Source organism: Eremomyces bilateralis (assembly GCF_010015585.1).
Source record: "Eremomyces bilateralis CBS 781.70 unplaced genomic scaffold P152scaffold_1, whole genome shotgun sequence".
Lineage (NCBI taxonomy): Eukaryota > Fungi > Ascomycota > Dothideomycetes > Eremomycetales > Eremomycetaceae > Eremomyces > Eremomyces bilateralis.
The window spans coordinates 2,166,383-2,187,874 of record NW_022985067.1 but is presented as its reverse complement, the minus strand read 5'-3'; the positions used below and the strand labels follow the sequence as shown (position 1 = coordinate 2,187,874).

The 21,492-nt window shown below is 53.9% G+C and overlaps 8 protein-coding genes across 8 annotated transcripts; 4 read left to right on the top strand and 4 right to left on the bottom strand.

The window, feature by feature from the left end:
- Positions 1-429: 429 nt before the first annotated feature.
- On the bottom strand, positions 430-3,445 carry P152DRAFT_470005 (topoisomerase I; the record flags this gene model as incomplete). Its single annotated transcript, XM_033680934.1, has 5 exons — positions 430-564; positions 622-1,650; positions 1,702-2,931; positions 2,982-3,226; positions 3,391-3,445. The coding sequence occupies 5 exons, from the start codon at positions 3,443-3,445 to the stop codon at positions 430-432; spliced, it is 2,694 nt and encodes an 897-aa protein (XP_033539229.1).
- Positions 3,446-4,000: 555 nt separating this feature from the next.
- P152DRAFT_510796 (ATP synthase F1) lies at positions 4,001-5,140 on the top strand (the record flags this gene model as incomplete). The annotated part of the gene is made up of 4 exons (XM_033682682.1): positions 4,001-4,123; positions 4,190-4,779; positions 4,827-4,960; positions 5,012-5,140. The coding sequence occupies exons 1-4, from the start codon at positions 4,068-4,070 to the stop codon at positions 5,138-5,140; spliced, it is 909 nt and encodes a 302-aa protein (XP_033539228.1). The 5' UTR covers positions 4,001-4,067.
- Positions 5,141-5,699: 559 nt separating this feature from the next.
- Positions 5,700-6,596, top strand: P152DRAFT_23843 (uncharacterized protein). Its single transcript, XM_033674607.1, has one exon. It carries the CDS (start codon positions 5,889-5,891, stop codon positions 6,396-6,398), a length of 510 nt encoding a protein of 169 aa, XP_033539227.1. The 5' UTR covers positions 5,700-5,888; the 3' UTR covers positions 6,399-6,596.
- P152DRAFT_454172 (uncharacterized protein) lies at positions 6,446-9,116 on the bottom strand. The gene is made up of 6 exons (XM_033678541.1): positions 9,062-9,116; positions 8,835-9,003; positions 8,184-8,743; positions 7,867-8,128; positions 7,291-7,816; positions 6,446-7,240 (listed from the first exon to the last, which is right to left on the bottom strand). Exons 3-6 carry the CDS (start codon positions 8,711-8,713, stop codon positions 6,795-6,797), a joined length of 1,764 nt encoding a protein of 587 aa, XP_033539226.1. The 5' UTR covers positions 8,714-8,743; positions 8,835-9,003; positions 9,062-9,116; the 3' UTR covers positions 6,446-6,794.
- Positions 9,117-10,729: 1,613 nt separating this feature from the next.
- P152DRAFT_23803 (calmodulin dependent protein kinase) lies at positions 10,730-12,417 on the bottom strand. Its single transcript, XM_033674605.1, has 5 exons — positions 12,330-12,417; positions 12,065-12,272; positions 11,845-12,001; positions 11,410-11,792; positions 10,730-11,351 (listed from the first exon to the last, which is right to left on the bottom strand). Exons 1-5 carry the CDS (start codon positions 12,371-12,373, stop codon positions 10,920-10,922), a joined length of 1,224 nt encoding a protein of 407 aa, XP_033539225.1. The 5' UTR covers positions 12,374-12,417; the 3' UTR covers positions 10,730-10,919.
- A 1,654-nt stretch (positions 12,418-14,071) lies between these two features.
- Positions 14,072-14,472, top strand: P152DRAFT_445651 (uncharacterized protein; the record flags this gene model as incomplete). The annotated part of the gene is made up of 2 exons (XM_033677868.1): positions 14,072-14,219; positions 14,318-14,472. The coding sequence occupies 2 exons, from the start codon at positions 14,072-14,074 to the stop codon at positions 14,470-14,472; spliced, it is 303 nt and encodes a 100-aa protein (XP_033539224.1).
- An 89-nt stretch (positions 14,473-14,561) lies between these two features.
- On the bottom strand, positions 14,562-16,840 carry P152DRAFT_408350 (putative lysosomal cobalamin transporter). The gene is made up of 3 exons (XM_033676919.1): positions 16,695-16,840; positions 15,054-16,636; positions 14,562-14,990 (listed from the first exon to the last, which is right to left on the bottom strand). The coding sequence occupies exons 2-3, from the start codon at positions 16,621-16,623 to the stop codon at positions 14,761-14,763; spliced, it is 1,800 nt and encodes a 599-aa protein (XP_033539223.1). The 5' UTR covers positions 16,624-16,636; positions 16,695-16,840; the 3' UTR covers positions 14,562-14,760.
- Positions 16,841-17,055: 215 nt separating this feature from the next.
- Positions 17,056-21,479, top strand: P152DRAFT_504780 (uncharacterized protein; the record flags this gene model as incomplete). Its single annotated transcript, XM_033682394.1, has 3 exons — positions 17,056-20,745; positions 20,801-20,948; positions 20,995-21,479. Exons 1-3 carry the CDS (start codon positions 17,164-17,166, stop codon positions 21,477-21,479), a joined length of 4,215 nt encoding a protein of 1,404 aa, XP_033539222.1. The 5' UTR covers positions 17,056-17,163.
- Positions 21,480-21,492: the final 13 nt, after the last annotated feature.

The following is a 21,492-nucleotide window of genomic DNA, read 5'->3' as shown; positions in this document are numbered from 1 at the left end:
TAACGATGAGTATGACTGTGATGATGAACTGTTGCTTGCTGTCGAATTTGCTCCTTCGAATATCGCCTTTGCAGTACCTTAACCCTGGCCTCCCTCTCCATCTGCAAGCGCAAATCAGGAGGCCAGTAAGTAGATACGAAGGCGACTTCATCTCCTCCCCTACATCTCTCCATCTCCCGAAAACCCAACCCCTGCAAATGCAAATCAACCACTTTTCATTACCTCCCGCGTCGCCCAAACTCCAGGCCTGGACGCGCCGATTGCTCGGGCATACCCGGGCGATGCCCTCCATGAGATGATGCGATGCTATGCAAGTACTGGAATCTAGCAGTCCACCGACGTGATGCAAAAGATTGGAAATGGGGTGATCGGCAAAATTGAAAACTGATGTTTCATGTGAATGTGGTGTTTCGAGATTTCTTGATGTGCTTAGAATTCCCAGTCCTCGTCGACGGACTTGATGGCCCAGTCGAATTTCTCGCGAAGGGTCTTGGAGAAGAAGCGCTCGATAGGGACGTTGAATTTCTTGGAGAAGACGACGGTGAGGCGCGGGTCGATGTAGTTCTGTTAGGGCGGTTAGTACTAGCTTGTGAGGAGCGAAAGGGGGAAGTGAAAACTTACGATCTTGGAGGTACCCAAGGCAACCTCCTTGTTGTCATCCTTATCTTGCAGCTGCACTCGCATCGTCTCGATCCGTTGATCCAACTTATCCAAGTTCGCTTCAAACTTATCGACCGAGGCACCCTTGCCCTCCGCTTCAACCTTCTTCGTCTTATTCTCCTTCTTGAACTTCTTCGCCATGTCAGTGGCGACCTCAAGACGTTCGTCCAGCTCCTTCTGCTTCATTGGCTTCTGACCGTCTGCCACGAGTTTCTCGTTGTCCTTCTCAAACTTCTTCGTGATCTTCTGGCGCTGCTCTTCAACAAGTGCGGCTTGATGTTGCTCGAGCCATTCTGGGGTCAAATCCTCGTCGAGCTTGAAGTAGTCAGCTCCTTTCTTCTTCTTCAGCTTGGGCTCGAGGTCGAGCATCATCATCTTGATACGCCATTTCTGGTAGCGCAGGCCATTGATTTTCTCTTGCATCTTCTCAATCTGGGTTCCATGTGATGCTGCCACAGTGCGCTTGTGGTTACAGAGAATGGCAACCTTGCGGTTCGCATCGTTATAATCCTTGACCTTCTCCGCGATGGTACCAGTCGACTTCATGTCCCTCAAAAGGCTGGCCATCGTCCAAGAGGCGTTGTAGGTACGGAACACCTTTGCAGTCAGCCCCTGCATGTAAGTGCTGAGGTGCTTGTTCAGAGCCGAAGTGGTCAATCGATCGAAGATCTCATCACCCTCACTCTTAGGCGCCTTTTTGAAGATCTTCAAGTTCTTGAACACTTGCTGGTCTACCTCAAACTCATCGTAGAACCGGATGCTGTCTTTACCGAGGAAGTCGAAGACAACGGTATTCGGTGGCTTCAAGGTGACGTGTTCAAATTTGAGCGAACAGCAACCGACCGTGTCTGCCTCATCTTCGCCTTTCTCATTGCCAGCTCTGAGTGCGAACTTGTCGATAAGATAGATCGCGGTGGCTCTCTGACGATCGGCCATGACCTCAGACTTCAGTTCTTTGGTATAGTCCTTTCGAATTCTAGCGATGTGTTTCTGAAAGATGTTAGTCAATGTTCCAAAAGCCGAAAAGAAGTCTGTACGAACCTTTAGTTCGCGAGCTTTCTCAAACTTCTTGAAGTCGCTCTGACCCTTGATATCAGAGTTCGCTGCTAACATCACGTACTTGTACGCGCCGTTGATGTTCTCCTGCCACATCACCAGCCATGTGCCTTCCTGGTCATGCTTGACTTCCTTCCAGTGATGACCCTTTGGAGGATCGGGGACCTTTGCCTCTTTACCAATGTTGATGGTGATCTGTTCGGGATTGACCCTCTTCTTGACGCGTCCTGTCTTTGGGTGATCACCACGCCCACGGAAAAGACCTGGAGGTTCGACACGGAAGTTGCCGACTTTCTGCTTGCGACCATCCCACGTACAGAACATGTATTGGGCCTCTGCCTCGTCTTTTTCAGCTTTCTCGGCCTTCTTTTCCGCCGCGGGACGATTCTTCTTCTTTTCCCGCTCGTTGACGTAGTACTCGTGAATCTTGGTGAAGTCACAGTCTTCGAATCGTTTGATCTTGATCTTGTTTCCCTTCGCGTCCACTCCATGGCCAACATCGTCAAGTTTTGCTTGGAAGTCTTCGAAGAAATTCTTGTTGAACGTCGGGTTCTCGACATTGACAGTGGAGTGTAGCATGGCACCATAAAATCCTGCAATCTCCTCCGCCTCCGGAGGTAGTGTCACGGGAGTGCCAGCGTAGATGAGCCTGGCACTCTTCGGAAGCGGCTGATACGGCGGAGGAAAGACGACTCCATTATGCTCCAGTGTCGTCCACTTCTTGGTACCGTCGCCTTGTACGGGCTGCTCCCACCATTTGAACTCCTCTTCTGCTGCAGCTTCATCCTCCTCCTCTTCCATTTCTTCCTCTGCCTTCTTTTTTGCAGACTTCTTGGGAGCGACGGCAGGCTCGGGTTTCGCTTTGCTCTTTGCCTTCTTGGCGGCAGCGGACGATTTGACACCATTGGTAGTTGCTTTCGAAACTGGCTTCTTTCTCACGAGTGGGACATCGTCCTCACTTTCGCTCTCTTCCACCGTTGCCTTCTTCTTCAGCTTTTTCGCATCAGATTTGATAGCCTCAGCGGTCTGCTCAGCTCGCTTCTCAATCTTGGCTTTTTCATTCGCAAGCTTCTTATTGAGGGGTACGTCATCATCGGATGAGTTCCCAAACTGACGGGCGTCGACCCTGGGTGGCAGCTTGGCTTTGCGTACCAGAGGAATGTCATCTTCGTCATCGGAGTCCACTAGAACTTTGGAGGTTTTGCGACGTTTGGTCTAGGCCCAGGTTAGAAGACGGCTTCCTGTAGTGGAAGGACCATAAATACCAAAGGTTTGTTGTCCGCCTCCTCGGAGTCACTCAGGTCCTTGTAACTCTTCCCATTTGTGAGACTCCCACGCGATCGGCGCTTTCCTAAGGCAGCTCCATTGACATGCGAGGGATCTTTCATCGGACTATCACCGTCTTCGTCGACCGGGCCATGCCTTATTGAAACCCCAGGGTACGCGGTCCCGTTTGTGGATGGTCGCCTATCCGTCTTGGCACCGAGGATGCGATCCTTGGTCTTAGTCACTGTCGTAGAGAGTTAGCGATTAAGTGTCCAATATGAACAATAAGTGCGTGTGGATATATGAAAGGGTGTCAGCCCCGATGGGTAGAACGATGGAACAGTGATAAAAGTAAAGTCAAGGCTGACTGCAGTACTGGTCGGGACTGAAGGAGAGAGGGTGTCTCACCTCCATTCGGTGCCTTTCTCGCCAAAGGCGCATCGTCATCGGATGATGAAGACATGATGGCCTCGTATTGAGGCCGTAGCTTTGGAGGCGATACAAGTGAAGTGATACTGAGACGGGAGATTCGATAGGAGCTGAAAGATCGAGCCAGTGCCGTAGACCACGACAGGCGCGAACGGTGAGGAATGCGCAAGGATGAAAGGGTGAAGTCAGTGTGATATGAATGAAATGTGTAAGATATCAGATGCCCCTGCAACGATAGAGAAATCGAAGTGATCAGAGAGAAGGGGGAGGAATAGCGCGTGGTGATAATTCGGCGCGATTCCAGCAAAGTGGATGAACTGATGGATGGTCGCGTTTCGGTGGGCGACAGATCCATTAAATTGAGGGAGTCTAGAAGGTCACGTGGGCATAGTATTAACTGGTCATGTGAATGGAGAAATGCATCTTGGTCACGTGATTAGTCACCGTAAGGAGATAGCAAGGCACCAAGGTGTCAAGGCGTCAAGCACAGACCAACGTCGAATTCTCGGGACGACGGGAACTTCCAAAGGAAACAGCTCGCAATCACACGGAGCTTCACTCCTTCATCATCAACCCAATCCAATTGACTCTTGAATCGGGCAGCCTTGCTGTTCAAGCTTCAATTATCATCTCCTAGTTCCCTTTAGGAGGTCAAGATGCTGTCCACGGCTGTTCGACCCGCTCTCCGAGCCAGCGCGGCTGCCGCGTTGCGGTAAGTCGAACTCGATCCAACAATCTATCGAGAGAAGAAACTGATGTCAATTGTCCATCAAAATAGGCCCGCGACCGTTGCTCCACCGAATGCCGCGACCTATGCGACCCTTCGTGAGATCGAGGGCCGTCTGAAGTCGATCCGCAACATCGAGAAGATCACCAAAACGATGAAGATCGTGGCCTCCACCAAGCTCACCCGCGCCCAGCGAGCCATGGCCGACTCCCGCACCTACGGTCAAACGTCGAACACCGTCTTCGAGAAGGCTGAGACGAAGCCGATCGAGGCTGAGGGCAAGAAGGATTTGATCATCGTCTGCAGCTCCGACAAGGGCCTCTGTGGTGGTATTCACTCGGGCTTGTCACGAACGACCCGACGGATGCTGGCAGCGAAGTCGGATATCGAGCTCGTCATCGTCGGTGAGAAGTGCAAGGCGCAACTCGGCCGATCCAATGGCAAAAATGTTGTTCTCAACTTTGCTGGCATTGGGAAGAACGTTCCTACCTATGCCGATGCTCAAGCCATTGCCGACCAGGTCTCGCTTCTCTCGACCGACTATGCTTCCGTCAAGATCATGCACAACAAGTTCCTCAATGCTTCGAGCTATGAGCCAGTCACAGTTGAGGCTTTTTCCGAAGAAGCTATTGCCAATTCTCGTAAGGCAACTGACATTCGTTCTCTACATATATACTGACGACGATAGCGAACTTCGCTGCTTTCGAGATTGAGGACGAGACTCTCTCTAACCTCCGCGAGTATGCTCTTGCCAATTCATTATACTGGGCACTCACCGAAGGCCATGCTTGCGAGATCTCTGCTCGCCGCAATGCCATGGATGTGAGTAATTCATCATCACTAATATAGGGTGGACCATCTAACGAATATCAGAACGCCTCAAGCAACGCCAACGATATGATCAACAAGTTCCAGATTCTCTACAACCGAACCCGTCAATCCGTCATTACTGGAGAACTGGTCGAGATTATCACTGGTGCCATCGCATCGGAGGATATGTAAATCATACAGGTCTGACCCTGCCACTCCATGTACTTTGTTCAAAAGAGCTAGAAGCGATTTTCGCAATGTAGAATATTGAAGGTTCTATTTTGACTTAATCTATTCACAACGTCGTGCCTATGCTTGTACGGATGCAGTCGTACTCTGAGACTTCGACATGATGTCGATATCCATCGCCAGGACCTGTGCATTCCGCGAGCCATCGTCATTGCTGAATCTCCTATCCGCCCCAGTTTGTTCGTTCATATGCATTCACACTTCCTTGATCTGCGGAAGACTGCGTGCTTCAAAGTCTGTCCCGTTGCTTATCCCACTTTACCCGCTTTCCGCTGTCTCTCATCATCCACTTGATGCAAGCTTCCACGGATAATCGCATCGTAAACAACCTTAGTGTCATATCCTCATGACAGTCGTTCAGCATGCCCTGCTTGCATTTTCCCTTCCATAATAAACACCCAAAAACCAGTCGCCACATAATGCCTCAACCCTGGACCCCCACAATCCGCGACCTCCGAACCCACTTCCTAAAAGGCCTCTACAAACACTGCGCCTCCGAATCCAAGCGTCTCCTCTCCGAAATGAGTGGCAACGTACACCCCCAATCCCCCTCAAACGCACCGCCGAACTAAACAGCTGACCCGCGATCCAGGCCCACCCCCTCTTCCGCACCAGCCTCTGCTTCTACGCCGGCCTCTCCTACGAATCTATCGCCCACAGCCTCGCCACGACCTCCAACCTCCTCATACCCATGCTCGAGATGGCCGAGCAGCATTTTGTAGCGGCGTTGGCGTGCGTGGAGCGGGGGCGAGAGGGTTCGGCGGGATACTTCAACGCGTCTGGCGAGAATTGCAGGCACGGAATGGAGGAGCTGGACTTTATAGGTCGGGGAGATGGGAATCTGCAAGATGAGGAGATGTGGTTCGATTCGTTCGCAGCGTATCCGTATCATTTGGACGCGTTCATGCAGACGTTGCGGGATCATGCGCATCGGATTCATTTGATGAGGGAGCGGGTGGAGGCGAGGAAGTTGGAGAGGGTGGAGGAGGGGCGATTAGGGGAGATGGAGAGGGAGTCGGCGCCGAAGGCACGGACGAAGCGGCTGTCACATCGATCCCATATGCTTGAAGTGGAGCAGGGGAAGGAGGCGGTGTGGGAGGAGAGGGACGAACGGATGCGACGGTGGGCGACGAGGAGGCGGTTTTCGGCGACGAGGTATCAGGAGCTGTGTAGGAAAGCGTTGGAAGAGATAGTTCTGTAAGGTGGCGTTGACATCGGGGAAGGCGGACAGAATAATGAAAAGTGTGAGGAGTTGTTCAACTTTGAATGGACTGTTCTGATATTCTCGAGGCTAATTATACATGAAACTCACGTTATCCGTGCCTATCATTGGTAGGCATTTCAGAGGGACTTTATGAAAAGCCCTAATGATGGTATGACCGCCTCGGTCATCAGCTACACGCTTTCCGGGTTTTGGCGGACAATTGAACGCCTCGCGGTACTAACGGCGCTAATGGAGCATTGGATCCGACTCATAGAGAAACGCAAGCGAAAATAAAAACCGGAATTCCTTGCCGATCCCTTTGATACCATGTCGTTCCACGGCTGATGCGCAAAAAGGCCAGACCAGGATGCAAACGGAACCACTCTCGATCCGTCAATAAGTATGGGGATGCCTCAACAGGTGAATAAAGAGGTAGGACCTCTCCCACTCCAGCTGCTCGAACGGAGTCGCCTGCATGGGCTTGATATGCACCGGCCCTTGCAACGCTTCCACTTCGATCCGATTACAAATCCCGGGGATCAGCCGTGTCTCGAACCATGGGTACTCGGGATCGCGGTTCCCAGGCTGGCATCCCGGCGCATCGACTTCCTGCAGGCGCACGTTGTTCACTGTGACCAAGATCCGGGAGTTGGGGTTGTTGCGGAACGTCGGTAGGTGGGGACGGATGTGCCAGAAATGCTCGAGCGGATCGGCTTGGATCGAGTGGTAGTATTCGCGCTTGTGCGGATCGGGCTTCGTCGAGACGATCCAGGGGTCCTCGAGGTGAAGGTGGGGGTGGACGGAGAAGAGGATCTCAGGCATTATGGGACGGACGAGGGCTACGCGGACGTTAGAATAGCATGACGGTACAACGGCGGGAGAGACTTACGTTTGCCTTGCGAGTCAGTCTTGCGGAAGATCTCACGGCCAGAAGTATCGATGCGCGGGAACCCGAATTCCGCATATGGATCCATGGGGGGCATGATAGGCAATGAAGGAGCCGGGAAACGCCCTTCTGGATTCGCAACGGGCTGGCTCGGATCGGCGAAGAAACCTGGCACCGGCGGGGTGGGTTGGCCCGCGGCATCACTGGAAGACGGGACGGTGGGACGGGAAAAGACCGTCAAGCCAGTGTCAGGAGCGATGTCCCTCGCCGATGGTGAATCATCTGGTGGGTTTTGGATGGATGACTGCAGACGTTCGAGAATAGGATCGACAGCAGGGGCCTGAGGAGCAGATTTCGAGGCTTCTCCACTAGATCCAGGAGTCTCAGACTTGGTTCGAGGACCAGGGCTCGCCTTCGCTCCACCAAGGCGGAGTTTGAGAGACGTCTTGGCAGGGGCGTTGAGCTTGAGCTTCACACTGGGACCTTCGACCTGCAGCTTCGCTTCATCGAGAAGACCGCGGAAATGTTTCTATGATGTGTCAATTCATTCCACTGATCAATCTTGAACTGTGGACCCACCTCAAGTTCTCCAGCAAGGTTGTAGAGATCACTGCCGTCCTCATTGTACGCGCGGGCATTCTTCCAGATGTGACTCATCTCAGTCTCGAAGGCATCCCAAGTAGGGAGGAGAGTCTTTCCCGTAGCCGTGGTACGACCCTGAATCCCCTTGACTTTCTTCTGGACCCCTTTCAATGAGATCGGAGTCTTGATCAATTGATAATAGTCCACAAGTTGGCGGCTTGGGAGGTTGACGAAAGGCGTGTAGATGGCCAATCCACTCCTGTTGATAATCATTGAGTAATTGCATTGGCAGTCATCGTATACTTGTAACTCACTCGGGTTCTTCATAATGAAGGATTTCGTCCATAATCATTTCCTGCGCACGCTGGAACGTCATTCCAGCGAAATTGAGCTTCCCCGACGCATCTCGCTCATGAGCCCTCTCTTCTGGGCGCGAGGCAGACATACTTCTGGTTCTCATGTCCTCAGCTGCTGTCTGGTCCGCGTCGGGAGTTTCATCAACCTCTGCGGGTGTTTCTGCAGGTGTTTCTGATTTCACACCGTTCGTTTGTTTTGGTGGTGCAGGTGAAACGGTTTGTTGTTGGGGAGCTTGCGAAGGTGTGGGCGTGGGTGTTAGCGGAGCTTGCGGTGCGCCGAGCGAGTTCACAGCGGCGAGGATTGAATCGGGAATAGGTGTGGCCTGAGCTACATAATTCCCAGAGCGATATGCCGGGTTGTACCTCGTCATGAAATTTGACGCAGTCTTGCGCACTCGTTCCGCATCCGCGTACTGAAGGGAGGCCTTGTGGTAGAAAGCTTTTGCGTTGAGAATCATCCGCTTCACATCGCTCTCAAACTCGGTCATGTTCCGGTACGAGTTTTGTTGCAATTTGACCTATACCAGCGTCTCAGCGTCTGTTTTGACTCCGTTCGCATGCACCTCTTGCTATGCATGGTGATCCATATCAACGGTCAAGAATTCTCACCTCGATTGTATCAAACGCCAGGGGCAATAAAGTCTGCTTATAGTATCCATCTTTTGCTTCTTGAGAGTCCTATACCGCAAATCAATGTCCCGCTTCGTCTTCAGTCATCGTCAGTCCGCGTACCTCTCGGTCAGGGAGGGTCAGGAAGATCGTGGAAATCGGTCGCCCTCTGCGCGAATAATTAGTACCCCATCTGTTCAAGCTTGCTTTCTTTTATCTCTACTTACGTCTTGTCCCTCGCGTTCCTCATCATATCGATGAACTGCAGGCCCCGTTCGGTGGTGCCCTGGACGGTCTCTGGGCCATCGGCCGAATCCTACATGTCGCAATAAAGTTAGCCTTTGGTACAACCCAGTACATAATACTCGACGTATCCTCGATTGCAAGTACAATTTCCAAGCAGGGTGGTAATCCACTCGTACTGTGGAAGTCGTTGCAGCATCAAGGTCTCTTGAAGGGGGAGCTGTCGCGAAAGTTCCGCTCCGCGATCTGGAGACGTCAAAGGAACCCCGAAACAGCTATAGCATCGGTGAAGCATCGCCGCTTTGTCTCATCGCCTATCATAATTTGTGAATGCACTCACCGAAAGTCTTGCTCGCTTCGATGGACGGTCCATTGCGGTAGCTTCGTCAACCTTGCGCTTCAGGTCACCGTTCATAGTGGACGCGCCGTCGCGCGTCGCAACCACGTCTCAAGGATATTTGAGAGATTGCGGTTCGATTGAATGAGAAGAGAGAGAGGTCGAGTATGTCAAAGTGCTAAGGATGCGATTTCAAGTGCCTGGCTTCATAACGAACGTCGTTGGCGGTCGTGAACGTACGGATCACGTGATTTTGAAGTGTGGCTTGCATCACGGCTTGACCCCTGGCGTTGAATATAGTCGACCAATCGCGGCGAAGCTCTGGGTCTCATTCATATTCTGCTTTTGCTGTCGAAAATCAGAGCAAGAATGCGTTATTAACGACTTCGACCGCAGTAGTATACGGTATGGGGTAGAAGTCCGGTATAGGGCAAGTCCACGGGGTATAGGCTACCAGTTCTGACTTTGATACCGATGGCCAGATTATAGAATGGGTGTTCTCTGGGGTTCTGCACAGCTTCACGAAGCGTTCTTGGAAGTTCCCAATCAATTCCGGTTTGTTTCAAGCACCGAATCATACTGAAATGGGAGCAGGTTTCTTGGCCTGTTTCCTCTGATACTATAGTACAGTCGATATGGAGGTTCAAATACACAGCGCCGCCTCATTTCCCTGACAGGTTTCCTATCATCACCACTGCTTACGAATATACGAGGATCAATACCAAGTGTAAGGAGGAAAATGGGCCGCTTCGATTGTCACCACGTCTTCTCGACATCAGTAACGGTGCTCTCAAGCTGGTCGAATGGGCGTCACTGAAAACGAACCCTATCAGATACACAACTCTTAGCCATTACTGAGGCCCACTCAGCAGCTCTTCTAAGCAAAGTATGTCCTGAAATGGTCGTACGACCGAAAGGTAACCCGGAAATCGTATGTCGTATTCAATCTGGAGCGCTCAAGAACCATCCACGAAGTTCCGCTCTGTCTACTGGGGAAGAAGGTAACGGCGGCGTCCAGGCAGAGTACCAGGACGTCGGCGATGCTCCTTGTCGTGGAGCAAGATCACGGAAAGCCCGCGTCGGGTCAGAGAATGTATCGGCATATTGGGCAGGGGATTTGCGATAGGGATCTGGAAATGTTGGATTTTCTTGAGGGTGAATTGGAACTGGTATGAGCGAGGGTCGGGAAAGCCGGCTGTAACGATTGAATCGACGCGCCAGAATCTGCATTTTTGGAGCTCGCTCGGACATAGCGGAGTACAAGAGGACGAAGAATTCGAGCAGATGTAATACTGCTATACTAGTAGCGCATGGGCAATGAACAACATGACAATGTGAGCCCCTTGATCCTGAGGTAGAGGGCACCAATTTTCCAGCCCACCGCTCTTCCAACATGACTTCACCATATCATATCATATCTAACCATCCCATCCCATCCCACACCCACCAACTAAATAACCCAATCCCGAAAGAGTATCCGTCCCTCCTAGTATCGCCCCATCCCCCTATCTCGTCCCCTCCCCCTTCTCCAACGACTTCTCAAACTCCTGCCTCTCCTGATCCGCCTTCATCTCCCTCACCTTCGCCAACACCACCTCCTTAAAAATCGCCCCCTTCGCAATCTTACTCAACCTCCCCCTCCCCCCGGTCCCGCTCCCCCCCGGCGGTGTACTCGGCACCGCCACACCGTCCTGTGGATCATGCGCTGCGAGCGCTTGCCCGGCCGCCTCGCGCGCGTCTGGCGGCACGTCCGTCTGTCCCGGCGCATCATCCTCGTCGTCGTCTTCCTGCATGCGCAGCGCTTCGATGCGGTTGGCGAGTTTGACCATGTCGATGCCGCGGCGGAGGCGCTGCTTGGCGACAAGGGCGCGGATTTCGGGGAGAAGATTGTGGTCGGTGGCATTTTTGCCGGAGAACCAGACGTGATTTAGGGCTTGCTGGGGGGAGGTTAGTGGGGTGGAAAGGTGAGAGATGGGGAGGGGAGAGGGGACGGACTTGACTGGCGGGTCGTTTATGTGGCTCTGGTTGCAGGAGCTGGTTGATGAAATCTTTCGCATCGTCGCTGACGTCGGACCAGTAGCGGTTATGGAAGGTGATTTTCCCTGACGTGCATTCTTGGATCAGGTCGGTCAGATTCTCGCTGCGGAACGGCGAGTACCCGCACAACAGGGTGTATGTAATGACGCCCAGCGACCACATGTCCACTGGCTTGCTATGTCCATGTTTCAACATCACTTCTGGCGCCGCGTATCCGAACGACCCGGCCATCGTGGTGAGCACCTCGTTGGAGTCGAGCATTTTCGCGATGCCGAAGTCGGCGAGGACGAGGGAGGAGTTAGGGGAGGGGGAGAGGTAGAGGAGGTTTTCGGGCTTGAGGTCTGGTGGGTGAGGTTAGCTGCGTGGAAATATATTAGATAGAGGACGACGTGCCTCGGTGGACGACATTGTTTATGTGCAGGTAGTTGACGGCCTCCAGCACTTGCAGGATCGTTTCCGCGGCGTCCTTTTCCGTGAACTTTCCGCGGTCGCAGATCCGGTCGAATAGTTCGCCTCCGGTCGCAAGCTCGGTGACGATGTAGTACTTGTCCTGCACTCCCGATTAGTGACCCCGTGGCACAGTGTATTTAGCAGGTGCCCCGCCGCTGCGTACCTTTGACTCGAACCACTCGAAGAACTTGACAATATGTGGATGTTTCATACGCTGCAACATCTCCATCTCATCGTACACCATCTGCTCGTTCCCCCGCACATTTTTCTTGAGGATGATCTTCACGGCTACCTTGCCATCGGGGCTTTCGGCCTCTCTTACGATCCCGTATGTTCCGGCACCGAGGGTCTTCCCGAAACTATACTTCGATCTAGGATCGGCGGGTCTCAGTAAGATGTCAGGACGGAACCGCTCAAGAGAAACATACTTCTTATCATACGAGTCTGGCTGGCCGTGGAGGCGGTTCATCATGTTCGTTACTATTTCCGGTCAGCGAACTCCAGCCTTGCACTCGGGGAATGTGAGACTTACAGCTACTCATAATGTAGAAGCCGGGTTTCTTTTAAAGCGAAGTCCCAATCCTCCCAATCTCGATGAGAATCTTCCCTCGAGTAAAGGACCGTTCGAGAACAACGTCGAGGAACTTGAGGCGGCGATGGCCTGTCTTAAGTCTTTATCAGGTTCGTATTCTTGCGTTTGGAGGGGCTGGCTGGGACGCGGGGAAGGGTACATACCTTGATCAACTGGTCTGGTCCACGCAACCCGTGCGAAACCAAGAAGGGTCTGGGGTACTGGATGTACTAAGGGCAATTGGACCGATAAATCGAACGGGTAATAGGATATTTGGTTGATGTAGATATAAAAATTAAAAATGCAAGATCAAGTCTGCGAAGCTTTTAAGCTAGCTGGACTTCAAATCCTCCGACTGTCCTGCTTGCTGACTTGCAGTTTAGCGACGGCGAGCGGCTGAGTTACTTAGTCTCGCTTTTGGGGGGGCGCTCCTCAGCTATCGGCCCGCCGCTAGATGCCTCCAGGTTCAGGGGTTTGGACTTTGGAGTACGCAGCCTTGTGGAGCGCTTGTGATAGAAATTGGTTTGTTGAGACTTGAGATTGAGGGATCACTCGTGCTTTGAGTACGGTGGCAGTAGGTTGGAAGATGAGGATGGCGGGCCCGAGGCCAACCTAATATACGGTCACAGTACCAGGCCGGCGACCTCATTCCAGGCTTCAGTATTGGCTTGAGAGTGCTGAGACACAATGTTACCATACTCATCTGCCCATCCAAGTCACTAGGAATGTCGGAATATCGTGAAACCTTTGACCCTGACAATTGAATCGGAGCGGTCTCCTGCAAAGTCCAAAAGCCACAATTCATGCCTCTTCATCGTGATAACCACGAAGGACAGCACCACGTCCGTTCAACTCTCCATTTCTTTCCATGGACCAATCCGAAATTCGACGGAAAACCCGGATGGTTAATTGTTTGCACAGCCACCAGTCCATGCCTGCCTGAACCCTCATCCCACCCCCATCCTTCCGCTATGTTGAGCGAGGAGCAGTCGAGTCAATTGGCGAGGAGGAGACCAAGCTTGTGCAAGCTTCTAGGCCTCCATCCAAGCTCGAAGGCGCATCGCTAGGCTGATCCATCGCGACGCTCTTGTTTTGCGAGACTTGACTTTCATGTGTGTGTGGTTGATTGGCTGGAGTGATTCACGCAGACGAGACATGGAATTAGTCGAGTTAGATGTGGGTCCTATACAGATCTTCTAGTATTTGAAGTTGCTGGACGCATTCTTGAAACTCGTCCACAGCAACTATTCATATAATTAAAGGCAAAGAATTGATACCGCCGCCATCATATCATATCATAGTAAGGATATAACCATGGTAGAAACTGTGAGGACCGTTCCGATGGAAACAGAATCAAGTTCCTTCCCTTGTTGCGGAACACACTACGTCATGGAAACAATCTCCATCAACCCGCCCAACATGAACTGATAAATATTCCGACCACGTAAATAGAACCACTGGGAGAGACATAATCCCACTGAAACCCAGACGTCCTCTTCTCACATCTCCCAACCTCAAACAATCAATCAGCAGTCAACCCAACGCCAACCTTCCCACCTAGTCACTGAATCCACTCCTCCAAGCCCATCAAGAGCCAAGATGCACTTCACCACCGCCCTCGCCGCTATCCTCACCCTCCTCGGCCTCACCATATACTTCTTCGGCATCCCCGCCGAACTAAAGCGCAAACTCGAGCGCGCCGCTCTTAAAACCATGGGGCAGAACAAGGCCTCGTACATGCTCAACGGTAACTCCCCCTGCCCTCCCTTTCTAATCACCCCCCGATCACCCTCATTCCTCCCGACTTTCATGAGATCGATGGATAGATGACTGATATCTCAATAGATCAAATCGATAAGCTCCCCGAGGCAGATCAGCAGAGTGTGAAGGATCTGAAGAAGGGGTTGGGGAAGGCGTCCGGTGGGGCGGTGAGGAATCCGTTGGGGGATTTGGTCGGAGAGAAGGTGGATGAGGGGACACGACCGATGACGGGGCGATAAGGGGTTCGTGTTTTCGGTATTACGAGCTACAGAGCGAGACCTGTTCTGGTGAAGGGAGGGGATGGCGTTTGTTGAGCTCACCATGTTATAGGTACACGAAAGATATGTGAAAATTCATGTCATTAAGATTGCTTGACGAAGGAGGAAAGGATAATGATAAGAAATTGCTTTCGATGAACGCCAGACCACTTTTCCCTTTCCATCATGTATTTTTACAAACCAGGCCAAAACGCCAAACAGGGTATATCAGACTAGTCAGATTGAAGCGTGCAATTTGGATCGGATAGTTCACTCTCCGTCCGCAGCGTGGCCTTCACCTTCGCCGTTCGTCGTGGCACCGTAGTTCGCGTTCGGCTTCCTCGCGCGCCCGGCGATATCTTGCCAGGTAGCGTTGAACCTCCGTCCCGTGCTCGCAAGCAATCCCTCCTCTTCCTCCTCCACAAGATCCGCATCCAATTGCTCGTAGTCGAGCTTCGGGGTGCGGAAGAGCGTCGTCACGAAGACGATGAGATAGACGCCTGTGAGAAATCAGCATGAAGCCACAGCCATGTCAGTGGAGCTTAGCCACGAGAATTACTTACCAAGGAAGACGAACTGCGCCCAAAAGTCCACCACACCGAAGAACGGGAAATTCGCCGTCACCCGATTAATGAATGTGCTCGCCACGCTCGGCGTGCAGATATCCCTCGCGACTGGATTCTCCGCGAGCTCCGAGCACGCCCTAATAGCCGCACGATCGTGCGAGCAATCGGGCTGCTCACCTGGATGGCGCGGCGCGAGGTCACAGTAGGTCTGCGGGCCGAACGTGGCATACTGCGGGGCGACGAGCATGGCGACCGAGTAGTTGATTGCCAGCACGATCAGCGTGAGCATCACGGTGGCCATCAGCAGCGCCTGGGGCCGGGTGTGGCCTTTGCGGATCTGGAAGATGACGACCCAGAGGAAGCGGATGCCCGCGGCAGCGAGCCCGACGACGGAGGCGCTGAAGAAGAAGAGGACGAGGAGGAGGAAGAGGACGTAGTCGATCGGGAAGACCTTGGATGACTGCACCAGGACCCAATTGATCGGCTGGAAGATGTTGATGTGCCCCAGGATATACCCGCAGTGCGCCCCGCACACGCTGTTCTTCGCCTTGTCGATCCCGGTGATCAGCATCGATGTCCAAATCAGCAACGCCACCCCCATCAGAAGAATCCCCCCCACCAACTTTACTGGCCGGAAGATGGCTTCGAGCTTATTCCACGCCTTCACCAACCAGCTGCGGTGCTCCCCGCTCGCCTCCGCCGCCAACCGCTCGCGCCGCACGAGCGTCCGCTCCTCACGGATCAGCGACTCGAGCTCGCGCCGATCCCGGCTATCCAGTCCCCCTTCGCGGCCTTCATTGCGGCGCTCGAGTTGGCGCTGGCGTTCGCGGTTGGCGTCAAGGTGGGAGGCGGTAGATTGAGCGAGGGAGGGGGCGGAGACGGCGGGGGCGGACTTGATGAGGGAGACGGGAAGGAGAGCGAGGCCGGCGGCGGTATAGAGGACGTAGATGAGGGTGCCGAGGGTGATGAGGAGGCCGAGGGTGAAGGTGAGGGCGCGTTCGCCATGGTTTTCGGAGAGGAGCTTCTTGAAGTAGTCGAGGTTGGTAGAGTGATCGCCGTGCTTGATGCCTTTGGCGAAGGGGACAAAGAAGCCAACGAGGAAGAGGAGGACGACGAGAACGAGGAAGAAGAAGGTGTATTTTAGGGCCCCGAATATCCGCTGGGCGACGGTCTGCGAGCCATCTTCGGCGGCGTCATCGTCGTATTCTTCGAAATAGAAATACGTAAACGGCACAACCAGCAGGCAGAGGATGGCATCTAGGGAATACAAAGTGTAGTACACGATTTTTAGTGTGTACAATATATGTTCCACGGTATCTGGTGTTGCCCAGTCCTTCTTTATGCCATATTTCGAGCGATTCGTCGCGGATACAAGCGCGACATCCACCGGAAGAAGGAGGACGGTTGCAAGCAGCGCGCTGGTCGTAAAAATGGAGATGACGGTAATCGATGCGGCCCGCTCACGCGGCGCTTGATATGTGAAAACGAAGACGGACGCAATTGCCAGGAGTATGGCTATCGCGACAGCGTATGCCACCCAGATGAGACTGGTTTGGATAAGCGCCATCTTGAGAGCAATGCTATGGTTCGTATCAGCAAGTTGGGGTAGTGGACGGAAAGGTGGGATGCTGGTCATACAGAGGGTTTGGCTATCTTTGATGCCCCTGGGGATTCTCGACGTCGATACTCAACAGGATATAAATGACAATTGGAAATGTAAACGAGAAGGCTCAGAAAACGAGAGAACAGGCATGACCCCAAGTTGGAGCTGCCATGTTATTCCTGTCCAGCGTCGATCCATGTGTAGGAGTGACGACATGGAGTTGAAACACTGAGGTATTCAGCCTTACAGCCTTACAGCCTTACAACAGTAGACAGAGACTTACAGCCTTAGCGCCTCGAAGCTCTGGCTGTGGCTTGCAGCTCCCATTGGCCCAAGCTCTTGAATATCAAATCCCTAAATCCCTTGCTGCCCTGCACGTGTCAACGCGACGTGCTCTATATTCTCGAAAAGTTCAAGGCACAATTGGACAGCCACCCTGACATCAGGTCCAGAATGATCTCCGAAACGATACCCCTACGATGATAACTGCAAGTTTCCCAAACCATGCAGTGCTACACCGAACTCACCCCCGCAACCGCCGTTACCCACTCCGTCTCCCTCCCATTCCTCTCCCCGAAAACCGTCAACCTCGCCGTCGTCCGCACGAACATCCTCCAGATCTATGAGCTCAAGACCATAGTCACCGAGGTCGAGCGCCCCGATCGCGATGATGAGGAGCCCGCACCCCAAGATGCCATGGATGACGGCTTCGGCGGCCCCGAGATCGCCTTGGAGCGGACGGAGAACACCACCAAATTGTCGCTTCGCGGAGAGTACGTGCTCGCGGGCACCGTGACCGCGATTTCCCGTGTCAAGCTCACGGCGACGAAATCCGGTGGCGAGGCGCTGTTGATCGCATTCCGGGACGCGAAGCTGAGTCTGGTGGAATGGGATCCGGAGATCCATTCGATATCGACCATCTCCATTCACTTCTACGAAGGCGAGGGGGTCTACTCTAACCCTAGTTTGCCAGAGATCGGCCTGTGCAGTGCGGTTTTGGCCGTGGATCCCAGTAGTCGATGCGCAGCGCTGAAGTTTGGGGTGCGGAATTTGGCGATCCTTCCGTTTCGGCAGGCGGGAGATGATCTGGTGGATGAGGACTATGATCCGGATATGGACGAGCCGATGGGGTCGCCTTCGAAAGCGATGACCAACGGTGTTACGACTGAGGAGAACCCGACCCCATATATGGCTTCGTTTGTCCTGCCGTTGACGGCAATTGACGCGTCACTATTAAACCCCGTTCACCTGGTGTTCTTGCACGAGTATCGGGAGCCGACGTTTGGTATCATATACAGCACCAAGACGCCATCTGCAGCCCTCATTGCGGAGCGACCCGACACCATAAACTTTGCTGTTTTTACACTCGACCTTGAGCAGCGCGCGTCGACTGCGCTACTTTCAATTAGCGGTCTACCCTATGATCTGTTCCAAGCAATTGCGTTGCCTTTGCCGATTGGTGGCGCACTGCTGGTAGGAGGGAATGAGTTACTCCATGTTGACCAGTCTGGAAGGACTGTTGCTGTCGCCGTCAACCCCTTTGCGAAACAATGCTCGTCCTTCCCCATGGCGGATCAATCAGAGCTTGGCCTTCGACTAGAAGGCAGTGTCGTCGAGCAGCTTGGAGGCGAAGAGACCGACTTGCTTATTGTGCTGAATACGGGCGAACTAGCCATTGTGTCCTTCAAAATGGATGGACGAACGGTATCTGGTCTCCATGTCCAGCAGATTACCCAAGAACAGCTCAGCAAACCACTTCCGGGCGCCATGACTTGCTCATCACTACTCAGTCGCGGACGGATATTCCTTGGAAGCGAACAGTGCGATGCTCATCTGATCTCCTGGTCCAAGAAGAAAACCACACCACTCGGCAGGAAGCGGTCCCATGCAGAGTTCCTAGCGGACGCAGACGATATGTCCGATATCGAAGAAGAGGATGACGACGAAGACGACGACCTGTACGCCGCAGAAAGCAAGCCCCAAGAGCGAAGATCATCCGGAGAGCTTGGCACGGGATCGATCGCGGACTTAAAATTCAGGATCCATGACACCCTGCCAAGCATAGCTCCTATCCACGACTTCGCCATAGGCAGTAGTTCCGGCCCCACTATTCATGGGGGTGCAGGCCAGGAGGCAAATGAGCCGCTGGATCTTGTTGCGGCATATGGAGGGGGGGAATCCAGTGGTCTCGCAATCCTCAATCGATCGATACACCCTGTTGTCCAACGGGAAAGCCGCGTGGCAGACGCGAAAGGTCTCTGGGCAATACACGCCAGAAAACCGGCGCAGAAAGGATTTGCAGCGATCAGTGCGCAGGATAAGGAAACGAACCTGTCGGTAGACGCAGACTACGATCGCTACATGTTCGTTTCCAAATCGACGGACGATGGCACAGAGGAGACACTGGTGTACACCGTCACGCCCAACGGCCTGGAAGAGACGACGCAAGGAGACTTTGAAGTCGACGCGGGAGCGGCGATCGAGGTTGGGTTACTCGCGAATAACACGCGGATCGTACAGGTCCTTAACACGGAAATACGCAGCTACGATTCAGAGCTGGCGCTACAGCAGATCATGCCAATGGAAGACGAAGAGACCTCGGCCGAGCTGAACGTCTTGAGTTGCAGCTTCTGCGATCCCTACGTCCTTGTTATCCGAGACGATGGAAGCTGCATGGTGCTTGAAGCGGATCAGAACGGCGACATTGATGAGAAAGAGCGAGGAGATACGTTCAAGGCGACGAAGTGGGTTTCGGGCTGCTTATATCGATCAAGTTTCTCGCAGGAGAAGCACACGGCGTTCCTGGTCGGCCAAGACGGTGCGCTGTGTATCTTCGACGTTAACAACCTAGCAACCCCCCTGTGGAGCGTGGAGAACATTGTGTCCCTTCCATCGATTCTTTCCTCGGATCAAGCGGTTCGCCGGTCCATCGCAAAAGACAACTTGACACAAGTCCTCATGGCAGATATTGGCGACGATATCTCCAAATCCCCACATCTCTTCCTGCTAAACGAGCTGGACGATATCATAACCTACCGGCCATACCACACCTCTACCCCCGACACCACCCAACCCTTCACCAACTCCCTCCGCTGGCAGAAAGTCTCCCACGAATTCTCCCGCACTGAAGAAGACTCCTCGCGACCCGAAGGTGAACATAGCCTAAACACCCTGCGCCTCCTAAAAAACGTCGCCGGCTACTCCATCGTGTCACGCTCCGGCCAGGTCCCTCTCGCCACCTTCAAAGAAACCTCGTCCGTCCCCAAATTCCTCCCCCTCGCCGTCCCCGCCGCCATCAGCCTCACCGAATTCCACACCGCCGACTGCGACCGTGGCTTCGCCTACCTCGACCGCGCCGGCGTCATCCGCTTCTGCCAACTGCCGGCGCACACGCGGTTCGGCGACATCGGCTGGGCGTGTCGGCGCGTGCCGCTGGGGATGGACGCGCGGCAGGTTTGCTATGACCCCGTGCACCATAACTACGTAGTGGGATGCAGCGAGAAGCGGGGGTTCAAGTTGCCCGATGACGAGATGCACCATGAGTGGAGCAAGGAAGGGACGGCATTCCTGCCGCAGGTGGAGCAGGGTTACGTGAAGCTGGTGCATCCGGAGACGTGGGTCGTGATCGACGACCACGAGCTGGAGACGAACGAAGTGGTGATATGCATGGAATCGATGAATCTGGAGGTGAACGAGAACACGCACGAGCGGCGGCAGATGGTGGGGGTAGGAACGGCGATGATCCGCGGCGAGGATCTTGCGATGAAGGGCGCGGTGTATATCTTCGAGGTGATCGACGTGGTGCCGGAGCCCGGGCGGCCGGAGACGGGGCAGAAGTTGCGGCTCGTGGTGCGGGAGGAGGTGAAGGGGGCGGTGACGGCGGTGTCGGAGATCGGGGCGGAGGGGTATGTGCTGGTGGCACAGGGACAGAAGATGATGGTGAGGGGGTTGAAGGAGGATAATTCGTTGTTGCCGGTGGCGTTCTTGGATATCAACTGCTATGCGACGGTGGCGAAGACGCTGCGAGGGAGCGGGCTGGTGATGGCTGGAGACCTCATCAAAGGGTTATGGCTCGTTGGATATACGGTAAGTCTTGCACTGTGCGTCACAGTTGGAATGATGATGCTGATTACCGCAACAGGAACAACCATACCGAATGATCTTGTTCGGCAAGACGAAAACCAAACTCGAAGTCACCAACGCCGAATTCCTCCCCGTTGACAAACAGCTCTACCTCATCCTCACCGACCCCGACTGCAATCTCCACGTCCTCCAATTCGATCCTGAAGGCAAGTCTCCCTCCCATTCCCTTCAGCTTATGCTAACCCTTCCCAGACCCCAAATCCCTCTCCGGCCAACGCCTCCTCCCCCGCAGCACCTTCCACACCGGCCACTTCTCCACCAAACTCTCTCTCCTCCCGTACCCCCACAAACCTTTCCCCTCCCCCATCCCCAACGGCAACCACACCCCTCCCCCTTCCCCCCCCCCTCCCGCCCACCAAATTCTCCAATCTACCCACTCCGGCTCCCTCGCCCTGCTCACCTCCCTCTCCGAAGACGCCTACCGCCGCCTCAGCGCCGTGCAGACGTACCTCGGCAACGTGGTGGACGCGGCGTGCGGGCTGAACGCGCGGGCGTACCGGGCGGTGGAAAGCGAGGGGTTTGGGAGTCGGGGGGTGTTGGATGGGTCTTTGTTGGGGCGGTGGGGGGAGTTGAGTGGGCAGCGGAGGGGGGAGGGATGTGGGAAGGTGGGGGCGGAGGCGTGGGTGGTGAGGGGGGATTTGGAGAGTATTGGGGGGGTGGGGTTGGGGTTTCTTTAGGAGAGCGGGATTC

What these genes read in the sequence shown, in the direction of transcription:
- P152DRAFT_23843 (XM_033674607.1), top strand. Translation starts at nt 5,889, where the DNA reads ATGCTCGAGATGGCCGAGCAGCATTTTGTAGCGGCGTTGGCGTGCGTG.
- P152DRAFT_454172 (XM_033678541.1), bottom strand. Translation starts at nt 8,713, where the DNA reads ATGACCGAGTTTGAGAGCGATGTGAAGCGGATGATTCTCAACGCAAAA. An exon ending in ACCTTGCTGGAGAACTTGAG is followed by an intron (nt 7,817 to 7,866) that starts GTGGGTCCACAG and finishes GACACATCATAG; the next exon opens with AAACATTTCCGCGGTCTTCT. An exon ending in GACTGACTCGCAAGGCAAAC is followed by an intron (nt 7,241 to 7,290) that starts GTAAGTCTCTCC and finishes ACGTCCGCGTAG; the next exon opens with CCCTCGTCCGTCCCATAATG.
- P152DRAFT_23803 (XM_033674605.1), bottom strand. Translation starts at nt 12,373, where the DNA reads ATGATGAACCGCCTCCACGGCCAGCCAGACTCGTATGATAAGAA. An exon ending in CCAGACTCGTATGATAAGAA is followed by an intron (nt 12,273 to 12,329) that starts GTATGTTTCTCT and finishes CGCCGATCCTAG; the next exon opens with ATCGAAGTATAGTTTCGGGA. An exon ending in TCGAGTGGTTCGAGTCAAAG is followed by an intron (nt 12,002 to 12,064) that starts GTACGCAGCGGC and finishes TCGGGAGTGCAG; the next exon opens with GACAAGTACTACATCGTCAC.
- P152DRAFT_408350 (XM_033676919.1), bottom strand. Translation starts at nt 16,623, where the DNA reads ATGGCGCTTATCCAAACCAGTCTCATCTGGGTGGCATACGCTGTCGCG. An exon ending in GGCGCAGTTCGTCTTCCTTG is followed by an intron (nt 14,991 to 15,053) that starts GTAAGTAATTCT and finishes GATTTCTCACAG; the next exon opens with GCGTCTATCTCATCGTCTTC.